The sequence below is a fragment of the Papaver somniferum genome, unplaced genomic scaffold (genome assembly GCF_003573695.1).
Source record: "Papaver somniferum cultivar HN1 unplaced genomic scaffold, ASM357369v1 unplaced-scaffold_117, whole genome shotgun sequence".
In the NCBI taxonomy this organism is placed as follows: domain Eukaryota; kingdom Viridiplantae; phylum Streptophyta; class Magnoliopsida; order Ranunculales; family Papaveraceae; genus Papaver; species Papaver somniferum.
In genome coordinates, this window is record NW_020620714.1 from 1,057,353 (window position 1) to 1,084,375 (window position 27,023).

At 35.9% G+C, this 27,023-nt stretch overlaps 3 protein-coding genes across 5 annotated transcripts; all 3 read left to right on the top strand.

Annotated features, from left to right (window-relative positions):
* Nucleotides 1-2,217: 2,217 nt before the first annotated feature.
* Nucleotides 2,218-5,805, top strand: LOC113329480 (cysteine-rich receptor-like protein kinase 25). Of its 2 annotated transcripts, none has more exons than XR_003349908.1 (6): nt 2,218-2,353; nt 4,073-4,236; nt 4,334-4,458; nt 4,591-4,802; nt 4,892-5,110; nt 5,208-5,805. XR_003349908.1 is itself a non-coding variant. In XM_026576356.1 (6 exons), exons 1-4 carry the CDS (start codon nt 3,288-3,290, stop codon nt 4,654-4,656), a joined length of 780 nt encoding a protein of 259 aa, XP_026432141.1. In that variant the 5' UTR covers nt 3,014-3,287; the 3' UTR covers nt 4,657-4,802; nt 4,892-5,110; nt 5,208-5,805. The 2 variants fall into 2 exon arrangements, 1 of the variants encoding a protein (XP_026432141.1); XM_026576356.1 differs by lacking the exon at nt 2,218-2,353 and adding an exon at nt 3,014-3,744 and having other exon boundaries at nt 4,073-4,204.
* Nucleotides 5,806-11,166: 5,361 nt separating this feature from the next.
* On the top strand, nt 11,167-14,112 carry LOC113330043 (putative receptor-like protein kinase At4g00960). The gene is made up of 7 exons (XM_026576902.1): nt 11,167-12,054; nt 12,178-12,306; nt 12,399-12,526; nt 12,660-12,870; nt 13,004-13,241; nt 13,332-13,482; nt 13,564-14,112. Exons 1-7 carry the CDS (start codon nt 11,241-11,243, stop codon nt 13,921-13,923), a joined length of 2,031 nt encoding a protein of 676 aa, XP_026432687.1. The 5' UTR covers nt 11,167-11,240; the 3' UTR covers nt 13,924-14,112.
* Nucleotides 14,113-20,758: 6,646 nt separating this feature from the next.
* On the top strand, nt 20,759-24,931 carry LOC113330042 (putative receptor-like protein kinase At4g00960). 2 transcript variants are annotated; one of them, XM_026576900.1, is made up of 8 exons: nt 20,759-21,080; nt 21,938-22,568; nt 22,967-23,095; nt 23,216-23,340; nt 23,462-23,672; nt 23,795-24,032; nt 24,125-24,275; nt 24,361-24,931. In XM_026576900.1, the coding sequence occupies exons 2-8, from the start codon at nt 22,058-22,060 to the stop codon at nt 24,715-24,717; spliced, it is 1,722 nt and encodes a 573-aa protein (XP_026432685.1). In that variant the 5' UTR covers nt 20,759-21,080; nt 21,938-22,057; the 3' UTR covers nt 24,718-24,931. The 2 variants fall into 2 exon arrangements, with proteins under 2 accessions (XP_026432685.1, XP_026432684.1); XM_026576899.1 differs by lacking the exon at nt 20,759-21,080 and having other exon boundaries at nt 21,583-22,568.
* Nucleotides 24,932-27,023: the final 2,092 nt, after the last annotated feature.

Sequence of the window (27,023 nt, forward strand, 5' to 3'; positions counted from 1 at the left end):
CTTTTTATCTTATATTAACGGTTCCAAAAAGGTGGATAACCACCATTAGCCGTTTTTCAATAAAACGGTCAAAACCGGCCTAGATTTGTAACTTTCAGAAAAACGGTCCTATAGTTGTCATCCTGAAAAAAACAGGCCTATATATCCTGAAAAAAAACAGGCCAAACCTGGATTTGGTGTGGTTACACTACCGGTGGTAGTATGAGAAAATCAATTAAGAACAATATTTCGGTTTTGAACTGTGTAAGCAAAGTTTAAATGAACCATATTATTAAAAGCACCAGCCCAAGTGAGAACAAGAGTTTTAGCATCACAACATAATTCTTCACTGGGGAAATTAGGCTAAGGCCCAAAAGAGAATATTCTTTTTGTCAGTCCCACGATTAAGTTTTGTTTCCGTGACACCCAAAATTATCTGAAATTATTAAAAATCACTACATAACTGTTATACATACTATTTTTTCAGGGGTATAATTGTAAGCAAATTAGAATATAACACATCTAAAAATTCGCGCCTTAAAATTTAACAAAGTTTATCTCTTAGGAAAGCTTTTAAAGAGATCTACACAGCGAGTACAAATAACAATATAAAATTTTGTTTTTCACGAAATAATCGTAGGTGATCATCATTTTAGACAAAATTTTTGAAAACTGACTACACATCCATTATGCAGCCTCAAAAACATATGCATAACACAATATGCATACACCAAAACGATGCATAACACGTTACGCAACAATATTTTTGTTCATGCATCTATTATTTTGGTTATGCAGCCACTAAAACGCTGCATATGCCGGAATTCAACAGAAAAAACAGACGCATAACGAATTATGCAACCATTTTCTCGATTACATAATAAGTTATGCATCTGCGTAACAAATTTTATGCATCTATAACAAGTTATTTAGCTATTGTTTTGGTTGATTTTAGTGCGTACATAAAAAATTGATGCATAATGCATGATGCAGCCTTATTTACGGATGCATATCAGGTTATGCATCCATTTTCTCGATGCATAATGCATCCATTTTCTCGACTGCATAACAAGTTATGCAACAAGTTTCAATTTCATGCCTAGTAGAATATATGTCGGATAATGTGTTATGCATCCATTTTCTCGACTGCATAATAGTTTATGCATCCATTTTCTCGACTGCATGACATGTTATGCAGTCATAACAGCATCACCGCTGCATTACCATCCATCAACCACTGTCAACAACAACTCCATTAGCAACACTATAGAAAGTCCTCCATGAGTATTGTCAGCTCTATTTACTGCAGTAATAAAATTAGTGGAGAAAACTAGTTGAGTTTCATCCACAAATTATGTAACTGCAACTGCAACACTCCATCTATCAGTGTTAACACCCATTTCCATTCACTACAAGAACACCAACTGATTCCTGCAGCTCTCAGTAACCAATAAGCAACACCTAAATTTTATCTTTAACAACAAAAACATTCCCAACTCCAACTGATTTGTAATTGAACGCAAAACAATCTCAGATTTCTTCCATCTTCTCCAAAATCTCTCTTCAATTTCTGCCCTATTTCGAAATCATATATTTTCCCGGTCTAAATCAAATTGAAGAAAACAAACACGACAACAACCAAATCATCAAAATCTGAAGCAACAAAAAAAATTTGAATTGAATTTTAGGTTATGACTTTCTAGGGTTTTGATTGAATTAGATAGAAAGATATCAAAAGAAAGATGTTTTTATGGTGTTCTAGTCGTCATATTTCTTATGATCATTTCCAAGGATATTGAATCTTCAAAATTAACAGTAGATGATGATCTCCGACCTCTTAATTCCTCTTTTTTCCTCTCGCTTTATGCAGAAAGAGAAGAAATCTCGGAATAACATAATTTAAAAAAATTTGGGTATAGGAGAAATTTTTACCGAGAAAATTGGTGCGGGTGTGAACTTTTGTGAGCCTGCGTTTGACAGTGAAGAAAATCCGAAGAATGGGTGTGGTGGTAGTTTTCGGTAGAGTAGTAGACTAGTAGTTCTATTGATTGAGTATTTGCACTTGTCAGGCCCATATTCATCTGGCACGTGTCCTATTGTTGGTTTCTTAAGACCGCCCAAATTGTGATCAACAGAGGTCTGGAACTAGACCTCCTACAAAAAGTTGTGCTCCTAGTGGCGATTTTAAAAGATTTAAAGAAAAACCCATGAAAATTGATAGGGGATGGATAGAATGAAGGCGGAGGAAGGGAAACACAGGAAGGAGGAAAGGGTAGTCAGATAATGATGATGGGTTTTTTTTTATTAAGTGAAGCTCTTTGGGTCAATTATCGAATGTTCTGGCTACACTCAAATTTGATTGAGGTAACAAAAGGTCAGTCCAAATTCTAGCTACTTCTTGATTAAGAAAATTTTCTTGTATTTATCTTCTTTTGTCCAATTCCATGCTTGTTATGTATATGAGAAAATGCTTGACTCTCTGCTTATAACTTGACTGTGAATATGCCTCATTCTGAATATGCTTTATTTATTTTGGTGTCATAATACAAGATAGATCAAGGCTGAACACAGAAACAAAATTCCAGATATAGAACCCTTTAGATTACTGTGTGGGATCCTCTTGATAATTGGGTACCATTGGATTTTGGTACGCCTCCTAGCAAATTAGTACCCCTATCAGCAACATTGTTGAATTGGCCGTGTGAAGTACGTTGCATTAACACGACTATTGACTAGTGACTAGTGGGTCTAGTGAGACATATATTGATACCCGGACACATTAATCTTAGAACTTTGGAGAAAAATGGTTTATTTAGTCTTCGTCACCTTGCGTGCAAAATCCTTCTAGCTAGACTGGTTGGCGTTTATATTAAAAAACAAAACTAGAAAAGACAAGATCATTAGAAACAAGAATATGGGCTGTTTTAATCCTGTATTTCTCTTCGTCTTTTACTTGCTTTCCCTTTTAAACTTATTGATAAACATACAATACACAACTGCACAATTACCGCCACAATATGTACATCATTTTTGTTTAGGAGATAATTACACTTCTGGCAGTACATTTCAAACTAATCTCAATCTTCTTCTTCCTTCACTATCCTCTGCCAACAATTCAATTACCATAAAAAAACGGATACTCTAACGCTACTGTTGGCCAGACATCAGATACTGTTTACAGGTCATTTCAGTGTAGATGTGATGTTTCATTAGAAGAATGCCAAGGTTGTGTTAGAATCGGTGTTGAAGAGATAGTAAATTATAGGTGTCCAATTTCTAAACAAGCAATTATCTGGTATGATACATGTATGCTGAGGTATTCAAATGAGTATTACTTTAATATAATGCAAGACGAACAACAATTTTATTTATCGAATGTTAATACTGTTTCTGATCCAGACAAGTTTACACAAGCTGTAAGTGATTCTTTGAAACGTTTAGCAGGAGAATTAATTGTGTTTAATGATGATTCTACTTCTATCAAATTTGCTACTGGAGATTTAAATATTAACCAATCCACAAAAGTATATGGAATCGTACAGTGTAAGGACGATATAATAAGTTTAAGTAGTTGCAATAGATGTCTTCTGGGAGCTATAGATGATCAGTTACCAAATTGTTGTGATGGAAAAGAAGGTGGAAGAGTTCTTAGACCTAGCTGTAATTTTAGATATGAATCAGCTCTTTTCTATAATTCTACAGTTACTGCTTCACCACCTCCTCTTGTATCACCACCACCGTCAACGATTACAAATACACCCAACTGTAAGTAAATAATACTCATTTGTCCTGTGCTAATCTTCGTTTCATTACTTCAGCCCAATAGAAATAAAAGTGTAAATATTCTTGTTTAAAATGGATTCAAGTTTGAATCTACTTGAAAACATATATTCATTTTCAATTTGTTTATGAGAGGCAATATTCCTATTTTGTATGTTTATTACCTCTTTGATATGTAGCTAATTTATGGGTTTGCTTACACAACAAAGGTTTCAATCTTACGAACTCTGTTTATGTTTGTGCAAGATAAGATTGTTGTTCTCATATTCTACTCGTACTACTCCTCATCTGTGAATTGCTCATAATCGTGCAGCAAATGGGAATTATTACTCATCCAAACTTACTATCAGTATAGCTGTTCCATCGGCTATCGCTGGACTTTTCGCCATTGCCTTTTGTTTTTTTTGTTTCCGGAGGAAGAAAACAAAGAGAAATAAGCACAACTGTGAGTTGCTGACCCTAAAGATGACACTCAAGGTTAGGGGTCGATGTATATATGCTACTTCGTATAGTCTGATAACTTTGCGCGATTCAATAATTAATTTCTGCAATTTTTGTTGTTTTTGTCTTGAAGATGTGGACAATGAGATTCCAAGTACAGAATCTTTACAGTTCAACTTCAGTACAATAATTGCTGCAACAGACAATTTCACTGAAGCAAACAAACCGGGAGAAGGCGGATTTGGCTCTGTTTACAAGGTGTACTAAAACCCATATATGCACATGCATATCGAAACTTAGGATAAGAATTCTAATATGTTATTGTTTTTTTAAATGTTTCCAGATGGCTTAAAACTGATTTCTCCTATTTGTATGGTTTGATGTCCTCAGGGGGACACTTCCAGACGGGCGAGAAATAGCCGTGAAGAGGCTGTCGAAATATTCTGGTCAAGGTGACCAAGAGTTCAAGAATGAAGTTTCATTAGTAGCTAAACTTCAACACAGAAATCTTGTGCAGCTTGTTGGTTTCAGCTTAGCTGGTGAAGAAAAACTACTCATCTATGAATTCATGCCAAATGCAAGCCTTGACCAATTTTTATTCGGTTTGCCTCCTATTCTGTCTGTTTATTCTTTTTCTATCAGGGTACTTTGTGGTCTAAAAGTTTGTCTTTTTGGTCGGATAAATGCGTAGATCCGATTAAATGCACACAACTGGATTGGAAAAGAAGCTACAGGATAATAGGAGGGATAGCAAGAGGACTTGTCTATCTCCATGAGGAGTCTCGACTTAAAATCATCCATCGGGATCTCAAAGCTAGCAATATATTATTAGACATGGACATGAATCCTAAAATTTCAGATTTCGGCATGGCCAAACTCAAGAGCGTACAAGCAAAATAGCTGGAACGTAGTGAGTATAAACTTCTAAGTGTTGAACGTTTAATTGTTCATAACTGTATCAAAACAAATTTTTAAATTCCTATTTTGTTTGGGTGTTGGATATGCAGTGGCTACATGGTTCCAGAGTATATAATGCATGGTCATTTCTCAGTGAACAGAAGAACTGCAGTTTTCATCAATCAGACATTGTTCAAGACCTTCTAAGCTATGTCAATACGCGGTTATATTCGTCCTGTCAATCATGTTGTTCCACTCTCAGATTTGGGTGAACGGAGTGACGTTCACCTTCATGCGCATATCGATCATCCCTTTGATGTCGCTCCATGCGATGATCATCGCGCTCTCCCTGCATGTTATCGCCCACGTGAATGTGGTCCACAAAGTTTGATCGGCTTCGCCTTGATGTACTTCTACTAGTTCTCGATCTTGAAGTCATACGTGTCGCCCTGGATGCGGTTCCGGATCTATGTTCTTGCATTATGATAATTTCTTCTCTTAATTCATCATTTTGACGCGTCAAATTCGCTCTCGCTTCTTATCGTCTTCTTCTTTCATCCGCCATTCTCGGTCTACGTTCCGCTATTGTCATATTCTCTTTACTGTCTACAATTCGCCCTTCTACATGCATTTCTTCTTCATTTTCTTCTGTTGTATCCGTATCTGTAGTGTGTACACTTATTGCCTCATAATCAATGTTGTTGTTCTCTTCCTGAATATTCTGGATCTGTGATTGGATTCACTGATGTTGATTATTTCTTCCCCCATCCCAGCAACATCACCTACTCTTCTTCCTTCTATTCTCCTACTTCTCCTTATAGCTATCGTATCTTCTGCCATGGATACCTGCCTTACCATCTTTTGTTCTTGACAATAAATTTTGAGATCCGAAAAACACTCACAAAGAAAATAATCCTCTTTCAATCCTCTTTAGATGAAATTTTTTGGTTTGTTTAACAGAATTCTAACTTCTGAATTTTTAACTTTGACGATCAGCAACAAAATTTTCGAGTTGAAGATAAGAACAATAACTATTTAAAAATCACTCCAAAAACTTTCACCATCTATCATCATCTTCACTTGTCATCTTCACTTGTCCAAAGTGTTTCTAGCCCGAAAATGCAGTCGCACGAAATCCTACAACCTACACCCTACTTAGTTATCAACAAATAAAGTAAGACATGATGAATGAATTTGATCTTATTTCATTAATAAAGATACAATAAGCATGAGATGTAGTTCAGAGACCCTAACTTGGAGAACAAATTATCTTTCTCTTTCCAGAATTCTATGCTTAGCTCTCAAAAAGATTTCCCCTTCGTACAATGGTCTCTCGTCCCTTATATAGGGGAGTTGCATCGTGGAGGACAGCTAATAAATCCATCCTTTTCGGATATGAAGCGTGTTAAACTCCGCCTTGTGATGTTAATGCCGCCTAGTCATAATAACTGTCGCGCTGATCTTCCCACTTTTGGTGTGACTTTGGTGACATCATCTCTTCCGTCATCACTCATATGTTGGGCGTGTCGTTGTCGCCTGATAACAAACATATATCTTGGCGCTGATGTATTTTTTATGCATGTGCGGTATTTTGTATCTACATGACAGTAAGAGACGTAGAACCTCAAAGCTACAGTGAAGCAGCGACATGGAGCGCAAAAGAAATTTCAGTTACTGAACTATACCCTCGTTGATGAAATATCATTACTACATTCGCAAACCTCTTTTCTTCCTCTTTTCGAAGTTGATTGCCAATTCCTTTTTTTCGTTCTTTCTTTCTCTTCTTTTTTTATTTTATTGGTTGGCAATTTTTTAGTTTTACCCATGGCTTGTGTGTCGAATTACTATATTTATTTATGAGTCAAACTTACACCAACCAAGTTCACCTACGAAACCCATTAAAAGTGACTTCGCTAGTGTTCGGAATAGACTTTAGAGCCAAACCAGCAAGCCCCATGTATGTATGTACGTACGTAAACCAGAAACTTTCCAAATAAAAAAAAGAAAAAAAAATTAATGGAAAATACAAAAACAAGGGTAGCAGTACGTTAATTTAGTTTCGATCTTCTTGTTTGCAATACAAATGCACAACTGCATAACTGTGATTCTTGTTATGAAGTATAAACAATCATCCTACTAATCGTTATTCTGCTAGTAATTATTTTCACTTCTTGTTGTCAGTTCTATCATAATATATAAGATAGTTGTAACTAGAGGTGTAGAACATGTCGGCCCGGCATAACCCGGCACATGAAGTTACGTGCTTCGCGTGCCATGTGTCGTGCTGTGTTGTGCTAACGATTTAAACGTGATGTGTCGTGTTGTGTTTTACTAGTCAAAAACCAGGCAAAGCACAGTCCACGGCACATCACACGAATAAACGAGTTGTGCCATGTTGACACACGTGCTATAAACAATTTAAAATCACTTATGGTATATATTAAATCAGACATTATCAGGAGAATCTAAATAGATTACATATCATTTGTCATTATTTCAGAAATTATTTCATGTAAAATTAATAAGTTTATTAAATAAAAAGAAATAGTCCATCAGATATGGAATTAGATCATTGTAATGTAAATTAATGTCCTAGTCAAATACAGGCATTGACAGTATAACAACGATATTGAAATATATTTTCCAAATATTTAGGTATTATATGTGTTGTTATAAAAATAAGCCAACATAAAATGTAAAAAACTAGCTAGAATAGTGACTTTTTTGTGAAATATACACAAAACGTAATGCATTATGCTTTGTTATATGATGTATTTGTGCATATTATGACGTTTTTTCTTAACATGCTGGGCTGAGATGAGCCACGTGATGTGCTACTGTGCCGATTAGGATAACCCAACACAGTCCATGAAACTTACATGCTGAACCGTACTGGACTAAATCACATAGTGACTTACACTAGGTCAGATTTTAGCATGCTGGGCTGTGCTCGTGCTGGCACAGCCCAACTTACACCTCTTGTTGTAACTTGTAAATACGAATAGAGAAATTCAATCAAAATAGAGATTTCACGTACAGTACTTATCTGTTACAACACAAATAGAAAAATTCTATCAAAATAGAGATTTCGCATACAGTAAATATATCTCGTATTCACGACTAAAATAAGTGAAATAAATTAATCGTATAATTTTTATAATGGTACTAGCAAGAGCTGTTAGGCGAGAAAGGACTTAGAAGATGGTGATATTCCGGGCACGTGCTGTTTGGGCTCAACATTTTAAAAACGACATTTTAGACTTTTAACAACCGCATTATAGCTTTTCTACCCTCCACCATGAATTTTTTTCATAGGTTTCGGTCAAACAAGGACCAATTGAGTCCAATTTCCTACAACAAACATATTTTTGACCATTGGCCACGTAAAATTGAGTCCAGTTAACTACCCTGACAACGTGGATGCACTCCTACTATACATTCCAAAATATATTATTAACTGCGTAACATTGAGTCCAGTTGAACGTATTGTTGACCGTTGACTGTGTAATATTGGCTCAGTGCGTAACATTGAGTCCAGTTAACTGACCCAACACATTATCAATTCCCTCCAAAAATATTCTTAATGCATTTATTGTAGTCATGCAAGCCATCATTTCAGGAACGTAGACCATATTTTTATGGTCATTTTTTGCTTTTTTTTGGTCACACTTATTTAATTTGGAATTTCTTAATTTCAATACTTGACTTTGGAAAAATGCAATTCAAAGAAAAAACCTTTGAATTTTCATCTTACGAAGTTTCTTCGTAAGAATTTTCTTAAGTCGTCATAGAGTTTTTCTTCATAGTCTTGGGACCTCCTTGATTTGGTCCTTTTACCTTTCTTTCAAAAGAACGTGCAATTGGGGATAGAGGAAAAAGACAAACTGGATTTAAATATCAAACCAGAGTCATCCCTTATCTATCTATTTAATTGATTCCTAATCTATCCCTCACTAATCAGGTTTAGTGGTTAATTATAATTAGGAAAATCATAAGATTATTTGATAAATGATTAGTGTGTATTTTTATTTATATTTGGGTGGGTTAGGTGAGAGTAGAATAAGGGAAATTTTTTTAGAGGGAACTTTTTTTGATGAAAATGGAGGATGATTGTGCAAGCACTCCAATACTCAGGTAAAGGTGTCAATTTGTTGAAAATTTGATTTTTTTTCTTTGAATCCACCATTGTTGCAGCTGAAATAGCTCGGTGCCAGCATGGACGTAGTATGAATACAATGCCGACAATAGCATTCCTGACATGTATTCATACTACGTCCATGTCGGCCAACAATATCCCCCATTTTGAAAATTTTCTTGTTTTAATCAGTCACTGTCGGCACAGTCAGTTGATTCTCGAGCATGCTGGTACTGCTAACGGCATAGTAGGTTGCTTAAATTTCTTTGTCGGCACATGATGTAAAGTATCCAGATAATTGATTTTTTTTCACTTGACTAACGGTATTGATAGATTTCTATCGAGCATGCCAGCATTTAGTTACGACATTGAATGTTAGTTACCAAGCATGCCGGCACCATTTTACGGCATAGTCTTCATCACTTCAGAATGTAAAAAAATAAATAAAACAAAATTGTTTTCAAAGTGGAGAATATGTAGGTTTCAAAGCCCTAACCCTAACAAAAATGTCGTCAGTTAAAATAAAAATGGGAGATTTTTAACTTTTTTTTTAGGGAAGGGTATTTTAATATTTTTGTCCCTAAGAGCAACTGCAGTGGTGCGATCAAAACCAAAGATCAAAGATCAAAAAAAAGACCAAAATTTGGGTTTAGTCCGTGTTGTGACGCAACGGTACATGCTTAAAATTTCGTCAGGCGGACTTTAAAAGTCCGCCCCATTTTTTTTTTGTAAAATTTCATCAGGCGGACTTTAAAAGTCCGCCCCATTTTTTGTAAATTTCATCAGGCGGACTTTAAAAGTCCGCCCCATTAAAATTTCATCAGGCGGACTTTAAAAGTCCGCCCCATTCTTTGTAACTTTCATCAGGCGGACTTTAAAAGTCCGCCTCATTCTTTTTTTTTTTTTATTTAATTAAAATTTCATCGGGCGTAATTTAAATCTCCGCCCGTTAACAAGCGTACTTTAAATTTACGCCCAGCAACAAGCGTACTTTAAATTTACGCCCGACTATATTAGAATTTGGGATTTGGTCGCGACCATATTTGGTCTGGAATTTGATCTTTGGTTGGGATTTGATCTTTACTCCGTCCCACTGTGTTACGATCTCATCCCAAATTTTTGGTTATACTCGCCCACTGTGGATGCTCTAAGAGCAACTGCAGTGGTGCGATCAAAACCAAAGATCAAAGATCAAAAAAAAGACCAAAATTTGGGTTTAGTCCGTGTTGTTTTTTTGTAAAATTTCATCAGGCGGACTTTAAAATTCCCCCCCATTTTTTTAAAATTTCATCAGGCGGACTTTAAAAGTCCGCCCCATTCTTTGTAACTTTCATCAGGCGGACTTTAAAAGCCCGCCTCATTCTTTTTTTTTTTTTATTTAATTAAAATTTCATCGGGCGTAATTTAAATCTCCGCCCGTTAACAAGTGTACTTTAAATTTACGCTCAGCAACAAGCGTACTTTAAATTTACGCCCGACTATATTAGAATTTGGGATTTGGTCGCGACCATATTTGGTCTGGAATTTGATCTTTGGTTGGGATTTGATCTTTACTCCATCCCACCGTGTTACGATCTCATCCCAAATTTTTGGTTATACTCGCCCACTGTGGATGCTCTAAAACACCCTTACCAAATACTATGGGTTGAGGAAAGTAATTCATACCCCAATTAATTTTTATATCCCGGATTCCACGTTCTTTCTAAACTGTACACAGTTTTCTTGTGGTCTTTCTGTACACGACGTCTGCTGAACTCATTTGACTAGTCTAATGTGACATAGTCAGTCGCATCCACAATCTTCGAACTTGTGGATAAAAATGATTTCTCTAGTCTTCATAATTGACGTCTGCTGCAGTCATATGTACATGTACTGATGTACCCTTGAACGTGTGGATAAAAATGGTTTCTCTAGTCTTCATGATAGACTTTACAGCCAAACCAGCATCCCATGTACCCTTGAAGATTGTTGTAGTTGGTGTAACTCAAAAAACATCCAAAAAAGAAAAATGGTAATCAGAAACAAAAAGATCGGAAATGGTTCAATTTTCTTCGTCTACTTGTTTATTCTTTCTAACTTATTGATCGCCATAAAATACACAATTGCACAGCAAGATCATGTATATCAATCATGTTCAGGAGATAATTACACAACCGGCAGTACATTCCAAGCTAATCTCAATCGTCTTTTTCCTTCAAGCATCCAAAATAGATACTACAACGCCACCGTTGGCCAAAGCCCGGATACTGTTTACGGGTCTTTGCAGTGTAGAGGTGATATTCAACAAGATGAGTGTCAAAGTTGTGTCGATTTTGCCATTCAAGATTTCAACAAAACCGGTAGATGTCCAAATTCTAAACAAGCGATTATTTGGTATGAGAAATGTATGATAAGGTATTCTAATGAATATTACTTTAATAGGATGCAAGAAAATCCAGGAATTTCTCTATTGAATGTTAACAATGTTTCTAATCCGGATCAGTTTAACCGTATTTTGGGAGAATTAATGAATGGATTAGTATTACAAGCTACGTCTACTTCTTCTACTAATTTTGCTGCTGGAAATAGAAATATTACTGATTTAGCAAAACTATATGGATTAGTACAGTGTACTGCAGATATACCTTCAAGTAATTGTAATAGATGTCTTCTTAAAGCTGTATCTGAATTACCACAAGGGAAACGGGGTGGAAGAGTTATTAAACCTAGTTGTAATATTAGATATGAATTAGGTGATCCTTTCTTTGAATCTGCTCCATCACCACCACCTCCTTTATCTTCTCCTACACCACCATCGTCAACGAATGCGCTTGTACCAAATGGTAAGTAGTACTCTTTTGTTCCGTGACTCATTGAGAAATGTACCAAAATTCATGTCAGGATTGCTGTTTCCTATACATAGATTCAAATTACTCATAATTCCTAATTGAGAAATGTCCTTGCAGGAAATAGGAATAACTCATCTAAACTTACTATCAGTATAGTGGTTCCTTCGGTTGTCGCAGTACTTTTTGCCATTGCCTTTGGGTTCTTCTGTTTCCAAAGAAAGAGACAACAGATAAAGAAGTATACCTGTAAGTACCTGTCCTTGAAGAATGACATCAAGGCAAATGTTTCTCTAAGCTTGCTTAATCGGTTCGCACTTTTTGTTGTTTTGGTCATGAAGATGCGGATGATGAGGCTCCAGTTACAGCAGAATCTTTACAGTTCAACTTCAGTACAATAAGCGCTGCAACAAATAATTTCTCTGAAGCTAATAAACTTGGAGAGGGAGGATTTGGATCTGTTTACAAGGTACTAAAACCTATAAAACGCACGCATGTTGAAACTTAAAATCAAACTCTTAGCAGATGATTATTTTTAAATCTTTCCGGATGTTTAAAGGTTGTTTTTTCTTTGTTGCACTTGTACCTTTTGATGTCCTCAGGGTACACTTCCAGACAGGCGTGAAATAGCCGTGAAACGGCTATCAAAATATTCCGGTCAAGGTGATCAAGAGTTCAAGAATGAATTTACATTAGTAGCTAAACTTCAACACAGAAATCTTGTGCAGCTTGTTGGTTTCAGCATGGCTGGTGAAGAAAAACTTATCATATATGAATTCATGCCAAATGGAAGCCTTGACCAAATCCTATTCGGTTTGTACCCCGTTTCTGCGCCAGTTTATTTTTATTCTATCAGGCATAGTTGGATATAGGAAGATGCTTACTTTTGATTTAAATGGTGGTCTAACAGTTTGTGTGTCTGTTCGGATAAATGTATTATGTATAGATCCCATTAAATGCACACAACTGGATTGGGACAGACGATACAAGATAATAGCAGGGGTAGCAAGAGGACTTGTCTATCTCCATGAAGAGTCCCGACTAAAAATTATCCATCGGGATCTCAAAGCTAGCAATATATTATTAGACATGGACATGAACCCTAAAATTGCAGATTTCGGCATGGCTAGGCTTTTTGTGCATGACCAAACTCAAGAGCGTACAAGCAAAATTGTTGGAACATAGTAAGTATCAACGTAAATTTTTTGAATGTCTAACTGTTCATATAAAAAAATCTTGATATTCCTATTTTGTTCGGGTGTTTGGATTTACAGTGGCTATATGGCTCCAGAGTATATAATGCATGGTCATTTCTCAGTGAAATCAGACGTTTTTAGTTTTGGTGTCTTAATATTAGAGATACTTTGTGGACAGAAGAACAGCAGTTTTCATCAATCCTCTGGTGCTCAAGACCTTCTAAGCTATGTGAGTAATATTAATACTATCTTCCTTGCAATCTACTTTGTTTAGGCGATGGATAATAAAATGTAAGAGCAACTGATGCAGGTATGGAGACGTTGGAATAACGGGTCTGCTACAGAAATATTAGATCCAACATTGAAAGACACATTTTCTAGAGTTGAAGTATTGAGATGCATCCATGTTGCGTTATTATGCGTTCAAGAAGAAGTTGAGGATAGACCCACAATGCCCACAGTTGTCCAAATGCTTAACAGTTACTCTGCGACCGATCCTGCTTTACCTTTAGCACCTGCGTTTTTTATTGGGAGTACCGTAAATATGGAGCCCCAGTCGAACTTAGGCTACAGCGAAGAACAAGGAAGCTCGAAGAACGAGTCAGTGACTAGTGAAGTAGCGACCGGGAGCGTGAATGAAGTTACAATTTCAGAACTAGACCCTCGATGATGATATATACCACTTCATTTCCAGTATATATTTAATCTTGTTCTTTTGTCTTCTTTTTTCTTCTTATGTTAGTAGGCATTGTTGGTTCTTTTTTTGGCATTTCTTAAATTTTTTATCATCGTTCATTCAAGAATTGGAGATTCAATTCTCACAATAACGCTTATAAAATCATATGCAATTTACAGAGAATTAGACTTGTTGTTAATTTATGTTGGATTAATGATTAAGCTATCTTCACCTATCAAGAACACTCAATACTTCACCTTTCATGGGTCTTTTCCACATACCGCATAAGTAACACGGGCAGTGTGTCGAGAATTTCCATCCAGTGAGTCAAGAACGATCCAGTACTGTTTGACTACCAAAAACATTTTAGAGGTATTTGTGAAAGGTCAGTCAAAATAGAGGATATTTATAACATTCCCACGCAAGTGTGGGAATAAATGGATTTAAAATTTGACGGCTTATATGAACGTAAAATTTGACCGCTTATAAATGCATACCCATTACGTAATTACGATGGGTACGTAATTATGTTGCACGACTTTTCGGCGATAGATATTTAAGAGTCTAAAAAAGCTGGAGTACCGTAATCGATGATTTCTTCGAACGAATCAAAACCCTAATTTATTTATATTTTTACGAACATACGAAGACTCAATTTGGATATCAAATCATCTTAATGGAGAGTCTCCGAAAGAAATCTTAGAAACCATATTCTCTTGGTTACCTTCTCTATCCACTGTACAATGCAGACGGGTATGCAAAACTTGGATCGGTAAAAGTAAAGTCGGTCAGCTTTTCCAGCTTCGAGGAGAACTACAGAACCTCTGCTATACAGATCGTGTTCGCTTCCATGAAGTTAATCTAGAGAAGTATGACTCCGGCGAGACACTTACGAACCATTTAGACAACTCAAAAGAAAGATTAAGCATACAAGCACTCGTATTCAACGGATACATTGTTGGTTCATGCAATGGTTTAGTTTGTTTTCTGTCACTAAACACAGCAGCAGATCTCTATTATTTGCAATCCTATAACCCGGGAATACGTTTTTTTACGAAGAGTCGACGGAGCAATAGATGTGAAACGACGTGATATAAAATTTGGATTTGGTTACCTTCACTCCACCAATGAGTATAAGGTTGTTAGATAATATAAAAGATAGAAAACAAAACGGAAGCATAAAAAATTTATGGAACAAAACAAGGAGAAAAACAAAATGAACCACTTAAATTACAGTTTCTACTCTAACAAGACTCATAAACAACAAATCAAAGAAAACTCCTAAATCTGAACAAACTTATTTCAACTTACTTTCCTTACCGAAGAAACCGAACAAATCAAACTGAAATTTGAATCAATCGTTCTCACACATGTGTAAAACAAACTTTATTTATGGAAATGTTCAAATATGCGCTGCCAACTAATGCCAAACTCTTTGGAAAAGTAAATATGTTGTGCCGTATTGTACTTTGTGTAAAACTGAAACCACTGACCACCTCTTATTTCATTGTCCCTATGCTAAGGAAATTTATGGCTCTGATCCCAATCAATTTCATCTATCCTTAGATAATTTAAGTACGATTCTAGATCTCTGCAAAAGATGCATGATTATATTAACCCACGACAAATATACCCATAGAATTACTTCTAACTAAAATATAGTTCATTTAGAAAGAAAGATGTGACAGAGTGTTTGAAAATAAAACTAAGTCTACTAATAGTTTAGCTTTAGAGATTCAGAGACACATCGAATTTTGGTCTAGAAGGAAATAAAAAAGTTACTAAACCCAAGAGAATGGAAAAGAGTAAACAATATCAAATATTGAAGGCTCCTAGTAAAGATACACTAAAGATAAATGTGGATACGTCCAAGATATCAGAGATACCATCCAGCTATGATTTAATTCTAAGAAATGATGCAGGAAATTGTGAAGGAGGAAGAGCAGGACAGTCGACGGGATCAGATCCACAAGAAGCGGAGGCTATAGGAGTGCTGCAAGCGACAATTTGGGCTAAGGAGAAACAGATTCAGAGATTCATCATAGAAGGAGACTGCGAAAGCATTTTCAACTATTTTTATGGGCATATTATGATATTTCCTGGCATGCTAAAGTCTGTCTCGACGAAGAAAACAGAATAACTCAACTCTGTAATAACTTTTTGGGATTTCATTTTGTTCCTAGATTCGGAAATCAAGTTGCAGATGTTTTGGCCAAGTTTGTTAGGACTTTAAATTCAACAGTAGAATGGGAAACATCTCCCCCCATTTGCAAATTAAAACAACTTTTAATAGATAAATCTAATCTTGGGAACTCTCAACATTCCAGATTAGATGGCTCTACTCCTATTGCTATCTCGGCTCACCCTGAATCCTAGTTCCTTTTATGAAATGCCTTATTTACAAAAAGAAAAAAATCATTCTCACACATCTATACGATCAATTTTAGTGAATCGTCTGCTTTAATACCTAAAACACAATATTTTTGTACATCCCCAAACCATAGAAAATTGACTTTTAGTTTTTAGGATAAAAGTAATTCTATCTCACATATATAAATCTCAGGTTTTTCTCAACCTCACACGTGTCTAACAGTAACAAAACGACAAAACCAATACATAAAACAAAAACCTAATTTTAGTTAGTGTTTTCACTGTTTAACAGGTTTTTATAACAGTCAAGAAGATCAACCGCGGTCCTGGGACTGTGCTGTCAATGGATACCCATTACCTGGAACTGAAAACAGACCCGATCCAATAGAGTCTGGTTTTGAGCCCACCCATTAACAAGTTAGGACCCGATGGGTACCCAGTTATTCATCATTTTATTCCCCTTTTTAGCAAAATTACAAGTATTTTGCTAGTTTTGATTTTGATTTTTATTTCATTTCTGATTTTTTCTTACATTTAATCTTTATTTAGTACATTAATAATGGAATAATAAAAAGAATTAGACTCTAGCCAAAAGCAGAAATATATAAGTATTTGAACTTTTTTTTTTCATTCCTTCATATGAACCCCAAATAAAACTAAACTACACTACATGCCTACTTTTTTTGTAGCAGTTCATTCTGTCTGATGAACTCTGAAGTTTATTCCTTCAAATGAACACCTAATAAAACCAAACTAAATTTCTTACTTATTTTTTGTAGCAGTTCATTCTGTCTGATGAACTCCGAAGTTCATTCCTTCAAATGAACACCTATTAAAACCCATATGGAAACATAGTTCATTCTTCAAATGAACACCTGATAGAACCTATAAGAAAATAGAGTTCATTCGACAAAGTAAACAGCTATCAAAAACTAACTATTTTAAACCTAGAGTTCATTCTCTACATAAGCACACAAAAAGAAACAAAGTTCATTATTTACATGAACACAAAAAAAAAAAAAGCTCGTCTTCAACACGAGTTCATTCTTTACATGAACACCTAGTAATTCAAGATCTAAAAACAAAGCTCATTCTTTACATGGACACAAAAAAAAACATAAAAATCAAAGTTCATCTTCATCAAATACGAGTTCATCTTCAACATAAGTTCATTCTGTTTGATGAACTTCGTCGTCTTCATCTTCAACAGAGTTCATCTGCAGGATACCGTTTAGAAAAGCACGTAGTTTTTCTAACTTCACGTGTCTAACAGCGTACTCGCCACAGCTTAAGACTTAGGGTGTAACCTGAAACTATAACAAAGTTGTGCGGCTCATTAATAACGATTTGAAATTGTACAGGAACTCCCTTAGAGCTAAAAATGATCAATCTCAAAGTTAATATATTGTTGGATTGAGTGTCAGACAAACACAAATTGAGTTAACCTAAGATCGGATATAATTTTAGAAAAACAACACTAAAACTGATCAATATCAAGGTTATCATAAATCAAATTAAGATACACTATCTTGGGCTATGTTATCTCATTTCCAAGCTCCCAAACATAACCTAAAGTCTAAATATCCCTTTAGAAAATGGGGAATGAAACTGCACGCTTAAGACTATGCAAGTAGGACTACTATTAAGTTTATATAACAGTCGGGTGACTCAGATCAACAGTTACTATATTAACCAGGCAGGCAACGGTTCAGGGTACAAACTACAAAGTGGTGCCTGAAACTACAAAATTCTTCAGCTCCCATTAATGGCGATTTAAAAGTGCACAAGAACTCAGGAACATCCTTAGAATTAGAACCCCTTCAGGAGTACTTTGCCCATGGAAGTTGGGGAATATAAATAGGAGGGATCGAATGAAAGGGTTCTAGTTCTATTTGGGTTTCATTGATTCAATCAATCCTCCGGGAACAAGAATATTGAGGTAACAAAAGGTCAATATGTGATATTTTAATCTTCTTTTTGTTTTAATGTGGATAATCATGGAATTGGTTTTTATTTCCAATTGAATGCTTAATTTCCAAACAAATTGTGCTGTTTAGACTTTTTCTATGAAATTGTTTTTTATGCTAATTCAAATTCTCCCGTTGATTACTGTCTCTCTCAGGGATTGGTTGACTGACATTTCTTTTTCGTTAGAACTTGGAATACTCCGAGTTAGTGCTTGATTTTCTGCTTGTTAGGTGACTGTGAATATGCCTAACTGATGTTAAACTTGAATAAAGAATGATTTCAAGACCTACCCTTTTTTTTTGTTACTTCTGGTGACAGTAGAATGAGATTGTTATATTAACCACTCTTCTGCAGGTACTGAGATCTTCATATTTATGATAATTCTGGCTTCTGTTCTAGAATAACTGCAGGAGAGTGAAGCAGGAATATGTCCAAATTACTTGACTCAAGAGTCTTTTGCACTCATATGACTATTCCACTGAGAGTTAATCACAAGTTAATCAAACTTGTGGATTAGAAAATGATTTCGTTAGTCTTCATAGACTTTAGAGCCAAACCAGTCCATGCATTCTTCAAGATACTGAGTGTATAATCTAATTACCTTGTGAATAATTGGTGGTATAACAAGAGGACATGAATCCTAAAATTGGGATTCCCGACTAAAAATCATCCATCGGGATCTCAAAGCTAGCAATATACTGTTAGACAAGGACATGAATCCTAAAGTTGCAGATTTTGGCATGGCTAGGCTTTTTGTGCTTGAGCAAACTCAAGATAATACCAAAAGAATAGTTGGAACACAGTAAGCACACATTCTGAATCATTGAACATATAATTTTGCATAAATCTCTGAAGAAAAATTGTGATATTCCTAATCTGTTTGGGTGTTGGAATTTGCAGTGGCTACATGGCTCCAGAGTATATGATGCATGGTGAAATTCTCTGTGAAATCTGACGTTTTCAGTTTTGGTGTTTTAGTTTTAGATATACTTTGTGAACAGAGGAACATCAGTTTTCATAAATCAGTGGTTGCTCGGGGACCTTCTAAGCTATGTGAGTATCAATAATAGCTTTTTTTTTCTTGCATCCATTCTTCTCTACTTTTGTTTATGCGATGGGTAGTAAAACGGAGGAGAAATTTGTGTAGGAATGGAGACACTGGAAAAATGGATCTGATATAGAAATATTAAATCCAACTTTGAAGGATCCATGATTCCATGTTGCGTTATTATGTGTTCAAGAAAATGTTTCAGATAGACCTACAATGCCTACAGTTATCCAAATGCTTAACAACTCAGTCAGTACCAGTCATGATTTACCTTCATCACCTGCATGCATTTATGGCTGATGGTAAAAGAAACATAACGGTTTGTGCAAGGCTTGGTCAGGCCGGCGTAAAAACTATGTCCTATATTTGGGAGCTAACATTGTCTCCTACCCAAACCCGGTACTTGCTACTGGAAAAAGGATTTTGGTTCTTGGTACAAGAAACATAACGCGTCATCGAGTCAATCTCAGAATCTGTATAGAGAGACAACGTACCAGCAAAGCTCGAATCTCAGAATCCATAGGCAGAGGTTCCCAACCTGTGGACATTTTTGTGAGCGGGGATGGACGGAGATCATATTAAAACCATGAGAGGAGATATCATTGTGTGGTGGTCTCTCTGATCTCCACCAGGGTATGTGCAAACCCAAATTTACATTCATAACAAACCATTTTTGTGATCAGATCTCTGAGATTTTTTTTTTCTTTTCAACAGCGGCGGCCGCACTGGTCTCTCAACACACTCACCCATTCACTCCCTTATATTTCTACAACTTTGTTTTATGGACATCACAAAATTGTGATTTACCAAAATATCCTTTAAATCAATCTCCACTTGGGTTTTATCCTGGGCTTTTGGAATGTACACTTTGGAGTGATAATTCTCTCCATTCTCTTTAAGTTGAATGCCAATATAGCTAGAGAAATGGAAGATCAAAAGTGCCGCAGAGTTGCAAGTGTTCTATCATTTTTGAAGGGAAAGATGTCAAGGGGAGTCTTGTCGGCTCCAGGAGAGATTTTACGCGTAAATTTGCAGGGGATGGATGCACTGCAATGTCTCCGGATCATGCAAAGAGGTTGGTTGGTGTTGCATGACAACTAGAGACTTTGAAACTTGAATATCGAGGTTTTTCCACTCTCTTAGTAGAAAAGCTAGATCGCAGCTTCCAGTGCTCTTTCTCAATAACAGCAAACATTTTATGAAGAATGGTGTCCTGAGTAGGACTAAAAGGCTTCATAACCAACGTGTTCATATCCATAAAGTTTGGATTATCCCAATTTACCTTGATCCAATCTTCATATCAGGGAATATTTTGGAATACCTAAAGAGTTTAAGTGGATCAAAAAAAGAGACGAATACACTGCATTGCCCGAATAAGATTGGTTTTTATTTTTTACGAAAATTATTTGAGCAGCTGATAGCAGTGGTGCAGGATAAGGAAATGTAGTGGTGCAGGATAACGTTTAGAAAAGCAGGAATGAAACTGCACGTGAGTTTCGTAACTCGTCATGTGTCTAACAGTGTAATTGACGCAAGACTTATGGGTAACCATAACCTTAGATTATACTCCATCAATGGCGATTTGAAATTGTACAGGAAATCTCTTAAAATTGGAGCCCCTACTGGATTCGTTGTCCATGAAAGTTGAGGAAGATAAATAGGAGGGATGGAACGAAAAGGGTTCTAGTTCTATTTTTAAGTAATTCATTGATAATTGATTCAATTAACACGAATATGAGCTTTCAAATGAGTTGATTAACAGAAGGTCAGTACTGGTTTCTGTTCTTGTTCCTGTTTTAATGTATTGTTGAATGCTTTATTTCAAAAACAAATTGTGCTGATTCAAATTATGAATTTTCTTCTATTGATTACCGTCTCTCTCAGGGATTTATTGATTGACGTTTCTTTATCGCTACAACTTAGAATACTGCTTTTACCCATTATATGTAAAACTCCGAGTTACTGCTTGTAACGTGACTGTGAATATGTCTCACTAGTGACCTACCTTTTTTATTTTGTTACTGGTGGTGACAGTAGAATGAGATGATAATTCTGGCTTCTGTTTATAGAATTTACTAGATGACAGTAAAATAGAAATATGTCCAAATTACGTAGACTTTTGCACTAATGTGACTAATCCGCTGAGTCTTAATCATACGCAGCCCCAAGCTTTATACTTGTGGATAAAAATGATTTCTTTAGTCTTCATAGAATTTAGAGACAAATCAGGCTGAATGTGTCAAAACCAAGAAAACAAAACAAAGAAACTTTAGAGGCAAACCAGTTCACGCATTCTTGAGGAATTATGAGGTGGTATTAGAAAAACAAAAATACTAAAACATGATCATCAGAAACATGGGTTGTTTTGATCTAGTATCAATCTTCTTCATCTACCTGTTTTCTCTTTCCAACTTACTGATCACTATACACTACACATCTGCACAACCAACATATGTTTATCATTTTTGTTTGGGAAATAATTACACCGCCAACAGCACATTTCAAACAAATCTGAACCAACTTGTTACTTCACTTTACTCAGCCAGCACTTCATTCATAAGATATGGATACTATGAGACTACCGCTGGCGAATACCCTGACAGCGTTTATGGATCTTTACAGTGTAGAGGTGATATTACATTAGAAGCTTGCCAAAGTTGTGTAAAATTGGCAAGTGAAGATATCAACATAAGTGAAAGATGTCCAAATTCTAAGCAAGCAATCGTTTGGTATGATTCATGTATGCTAAGGTATTCAAACCAGAATTACTTTAATATCATGCAAGAGAATCCAGGAGTTTATCTTGTGAATGTTAATAATGTTACTGATCCAGATCAGTTTTACCCAATTCTAGGTGATTTAATGAATGATTTAGTAGAAAAGACTACATCTGGTTTGTCTACTAAATTTGCCTCTGGAAGTAGAAGTGTTACTAATCAAACAGAATTATATGGATACGTACAGTGTACAGAAGATATATCTTTAACTAATTGTAGTCGATGTCTTATGGGAGTTATATCTGATATACCACTTTGTTGTGATGGAAAACGAGGTGGAAGAGTTATTAGACCTAGTTGTAATTTAAGATACGAAATGTATCCCTTCTTGCGATATGTTAATACTCCTTCACCACCTTTATTATCATTTCCTGCACCTCGCCTATCACCTCCTCCTCTCGCAGCACTGCCTCCTCTCATATTGCCGCCTCCTCTCGTATCACCACCATCGTCGACGAATACGACCACAGCAAACTGTAAGTAGTAGTCTTTTCCTTTGTTATGCGGTAATAAAGTTTTGATAATCCTTATGAATACCAAAGCCATTTAGCGAAATTTCATGCGAATAATGATTCAAAATTCATTATGCTTTGAACAAACTTATTGCACTTTCATTTTCAACTTCATTTTAGTGATAATAGTTGATCTGGAGGAGTATGTTGAAGTACTCCTGCTTTGTATTTGTCCAAGGGTCCTTGTTTATCACACCACGATAGTGCGATTTCAGAAAAGTAGCATTTAGGGGTTTTCTTAGGCAACCAAGATATCAATGTTACAGTTTGTGCTGGTTTGGATTGTTGATTCTCGTTAAATTTATCTAATCTATCCATATTTTCACCCTGTTACTAATAGAAAAATGTTCATATTCGTGCAGCAAACAAGGAAAACGCATACGTACTTGCTATTAGTATAGCCATTCCTTCCGTTATTGCACTACTTTCTGCCATTGCCTTTTGCTTTTGCTGTATCCGGAGAAAGAAAACAAAGACAAAGAAGCTAGATTGTAAGTAGTTATTCCTACAACATGGCAGATTGGTATATATATGCTGCTTTATATACTAGTTTGATACCTTCCCAAACTGGAAAATCTTATTTGGTTTGACTTATTCTATTGCTCATGAAGATTTCGATGATGGGATTCAAAATACAGAGTCCTTGCAAATCAACTTTAGTACAGTAAGTGCTGCAACAGATAATTTCTCTGAAGCTAATAAACTCGGAGAAGGTGGGTTTGGCTCTGTTTATAAGGTACTAAAAACATCTAAATGCACGTAAATGGAAAGCTGGAACTGAATTCTACTAGGGGAGTGTTTCTAAAGTTTTTAGATTGTTCAGTTTTTTACTCTTTTGTTATGTTTGATGTCCTCAGGGTACATTTTCATCCAGCCAAGAAATAGCCGTGAAGAGGTTATCCAAAAATTCCGGACAAGGTGAGCAAGAGTTCAAGAATGAAGTGACCTTAGTAGCTAAACTTCAACACAGGAATCTTGTGAAGCTTGTTGGTTTCAGTCTGGCTGGTGAAGAAAAACTACTCATCTATGAATTCATGCCAAATGCAAGCCTTGACCAATTCCTATTCGGTTTGTCACCCAATCCATGTCTGTTTATTCTTATTAACTCAGCATATTTGGATATAGAAAGACTTCTTTTAGACTAAAGTGGTGGCTTAAAAGTTTGTGTTTTTGGTCTGATAAATTTGTAGATCCAATTAAACGTATTCAGCTGGATTGGGAAAGACGATACAGGATAATAGGAGGGGTTGCAAGAGGTCTTGTCTATCTCCATGAGGAGTCTCGACTTAAAATCATCCATCGGGATCTCAAAGCTAGCAATATATTATTGGACAAGGACATGAATCCTAAAATTGCAGATTTTGGCATGGCTAGGCTTTTTTTGCTTGAGCAAACTCAAGCTAGTACAAACAGAATAGTCGGAACCCAGTAAGTATATATAAACCTCAAACCGTTTAACTTCTAACAGTATCAAAACAAATTGTGATATTCGTATTTTGTTTGGGTGTTGGGATTTCTAGTGGCTACATGGCTCCAGAGTATATAATGTTTGGGGAGTTCTCTGTGAAATCAGACGTTTTTAGTTTTGGTGTCTTAGTTTTAGAGATACTCCGTGGGCAGAGGAACAGCTCTTTTCACAGATCGGATATTGCTCGGGACCTTTTGAGCTATGTGAGTATCAATTATATTTTTCTTGCATCCCAATGTTCTTTACTTCTGTATAGACGATAGTATAATGGAGGAGAAACTGATGCAGGCATGGAAACACTGGAATAACGGATCTGCTATAGAAATATTAGATCCAAATTTGAAGGATACATGTACGAGAAGTGAAGTGATGAGATGCATCCATGTAGGGTTATTATGTGTTCAAGAAAATGTTGCAGATAGACCCACAATGCCCACAGTTGTCCAAATGCTCAACAGCTACTCTGCGACTGATCCTGCTTTACCTTTAGCGCCTGCATTTTTTGCAGGTAGTACTATGCGTATTGAACCCAACCCGACCTTAGGCTACAGTGAAGAACAAGGAAGCTCGAATAACGAGTCAATCAGTGAAGCAGCAACGCGGAGTGTGAACGAAGTTACAATTACTGAACTAGACCCTCGATGACGATGTGAAGTTCATTTGTCCTCTTCTTTTTTCTAAGTTAGTTGGCGATACTTTTTTTTTGATGCAAATAAAATTATATTACTTAGAAAAGAGAACTGACATTGTTTGTATCCTCCAATATTGCACCTGCAATAAAACTTGGAGGATGATTTGACCAAACTTTGGAACATTTATAAATTCTAGCGTGCCTAGCTAATTTATCTGCTGGCTTATTTAACTTTCTACCATTGAACTTGCAAGTCCAGAAAGATTGAGTTTTTAACTTAGTGTTTATTTCTAAAGCTATTGATTGATTCTCCCGAGCCACCTTCATGAAATCTCCATTTGCTGCCTCCACTACTGCTTTAACATCCATCTCAAAGATAACATGTTGAAGTTCCAATTCCTCAGCCCAATGTATGGCTTGCATTCGGCTTCCTTTGCTGTTAATTGTCCACCTGCATGGTGGCATTTTCCTTGCACGAACCCACCTCCAAAATCACGTATCCAGTTAGTTGGCGATACTTTGAATACATATAAAGTGATACCTATGCAATTTACAGAAAATTAGAATTGCTTTTACTTTCTATTGGATTTGTAAGCTATATTATGCTTCATACTGGTAAATAGCCGCCTTACTATATAGAATTCTGGCCGAACTGTTGAGAAACTGGTCGATTTCGTAACAAATATCAGTGGACCGGAGACCATTGAAGTGGTCTCACCTCTCTCAATGGCCCAAAATTTTGATAGTGCTGACGAATTTTGAACTTAATTATTAATTGGGCCGACCGAGCGAAGCGAGGAATGAGCTTTATGTGGCCATATTTTTGTAAATTATAAGTGATCAACTAACATAAAAATATTGGATTTGGTGTCCTAAACCATTTTCAATCAACAATGAAATGTCGAAAAGCCCCTTTAAATCATATTTTTTTTCTTTTTTTTCTTTACACATTTTTGTAAACAAACCAAAGAGGAAGGGAAATATGTAATAGACATTTTAGTAAATAAATCAAAAAAGAAGGCCGATGGGTATTAGACATTTGCATAAATAAACCAAAGAGGAAGGGGGAATAAACTTAAGTGTCAAATTGTATTATGATTTCTTATGTATCCTATTTTTTAGGGGTATAATTGGTAACCAAACTTTAATATAAGATATCTAAAAATATGCATCTTAGAATTTTACAAATTTTATCTCGTTGGAAAGGTTATCAAAAAATGTATGAATACAAACAATAATATGTAATACGTCCTACGGTTCATGGATGTGCGGTCTATTAGATATCTAGGGTTTTTTATTTGTTTTATATATAAAGAACATTATACCTATGTAATACCTCTGTCTCTTCTCTCAATAAAAAATTTCCCTTTCTTTTTCTATTGGTTTTACTTAATTATAACTCCAGAAGATTATGCTCTGCCCTATTGATTATTTTTTCATCAACTCGAGTGCTAATCAATCAACCGTACTACGTACAAGTGCAATATCCGGAATCAATGAATTTTACTATTTTTGAGCACAAGTTTTTCCCTGCGCTTAGATTTTTTTTTCTTTTCTTCGCACCAGATCTCGATATGACTAAACTTCTCTTTATTTTTTTTGGTGGATTTGATCGAAGATACCTTGTTGTCAATATCTTGTGCCGTTTTTGCATGTTTGTTTGATTGACAACTTTAAAGAAGAAAAAAAAACATAAAGTCTAGATCCACCGTGATAAAATCACGGTGGAATCACCGCAGAAAATAGGGGATCCACAGTGGGATCCTTAAACCCACCCCTACAAGCTCCAATGGGTTCCAGAGTCTGTGAAACGCTGCGATTTTCACGGCCTAGCCCCGGTGTGGCATTCCTGAAAAAAAGAAACAAAAAAACAATTGACGTGATGTCTTGTTTGTCTGATGTAGATATAATGCCTATGCCATCTTCATTCCATGTGTTATGTACCCATGTGGATTTTGACTTTTGATTTTGTCTGTTTTGGTGATTGTATTAGGCTTCCTTGTATCAATACAGATGGAGCAGCCAGAGGCCAACAGGATTTACAGGAGCATCTTTTATTTGGAGAGATTCGAACGCTCAAAACCTAATGGTCCTCGCTCAACCATTGGGAATCACGACGGCTTTAACAGCAGAATCTTGGGCTCTTCTATTAGCTTCAAGAACATCAATACAAAGACAATGGCCGAAAATTATCTTTGAAACAGACTCGAAGAACCTCCTACGATTCATCACATCACCCGAACCACCACCCTGGCACATGTCAAGTATGATAGAGGAAATAAAATACAAACTTCAGCAAATCCCTCAAACGACTATCCAA

Excerpts from the sequence above, each read along its gene's own strand:
- LOC113329480 (XM_026576356.1), top strand. The coding sequence starts at position 3,288 with ATGCTGAGGTATTCAAATGAGTATTACTTTAATATAATGCAAGACGAA. Across the intron at positions 3,745-4,072 it reads GATTACAAATACACCCAACT|CAAATGGGAATTATTACTCA; the intron begins GTAAGTAAATAA and ends ATAATCGTGCAG. Across the intron at positions 4,205-4,333 it reads AAAGAGAAATAAGCACAACT|ATGTGGACAATGAGATTCCA; the intron begins GTGAGTTGCTGA and ends TTTGTCTTGAAG.
- LOC113330043 (XM_026576902.1), top strand. The coding sequence starts at position 11,241 with ATGGTAATCAGAAACAAAAAGATCGGAAATGGTTCAATTTTCTTCGTC. Across the intron at positions 12,527-12,659 it reads GATTTGGATCTGTTTACAAG|GGTACACTTCCAGACAGGCG; the intron begins GTACTAAAACCT and ends TGATGTCCTCAG. Across the intron at positions 13,483-13,563 it reads CTCAAGACCTTCTAAGCTAT|GTATGGAGACGTTGGAATAA; the intron begins GTGAGTAATATT and ends CAACTGATGCAG.
- LOC113330042 (XM_026576899.1), top strand. The coding sequence starts at position 21,656 with ATGATCATCAGAAACATGGGTTGTTTTGATCTAGTATCAATCTTCTTC. Across the intron at positions 22,569-22,966 it reads GAATACGACCACAGCAAACT|CAAACAAGGAAAACGCATAC; the intron begins GTAAGTAGTAGT and ends ATATTCGTGCAG. Across the intron at positions 23,341-23,461 it reads GGTTTGGCTCTGTTTATAAG|GGTACATTTTCATCCAGCCA; the intron begins GTACTAAAAACA and ends TGATGTCCTCAG.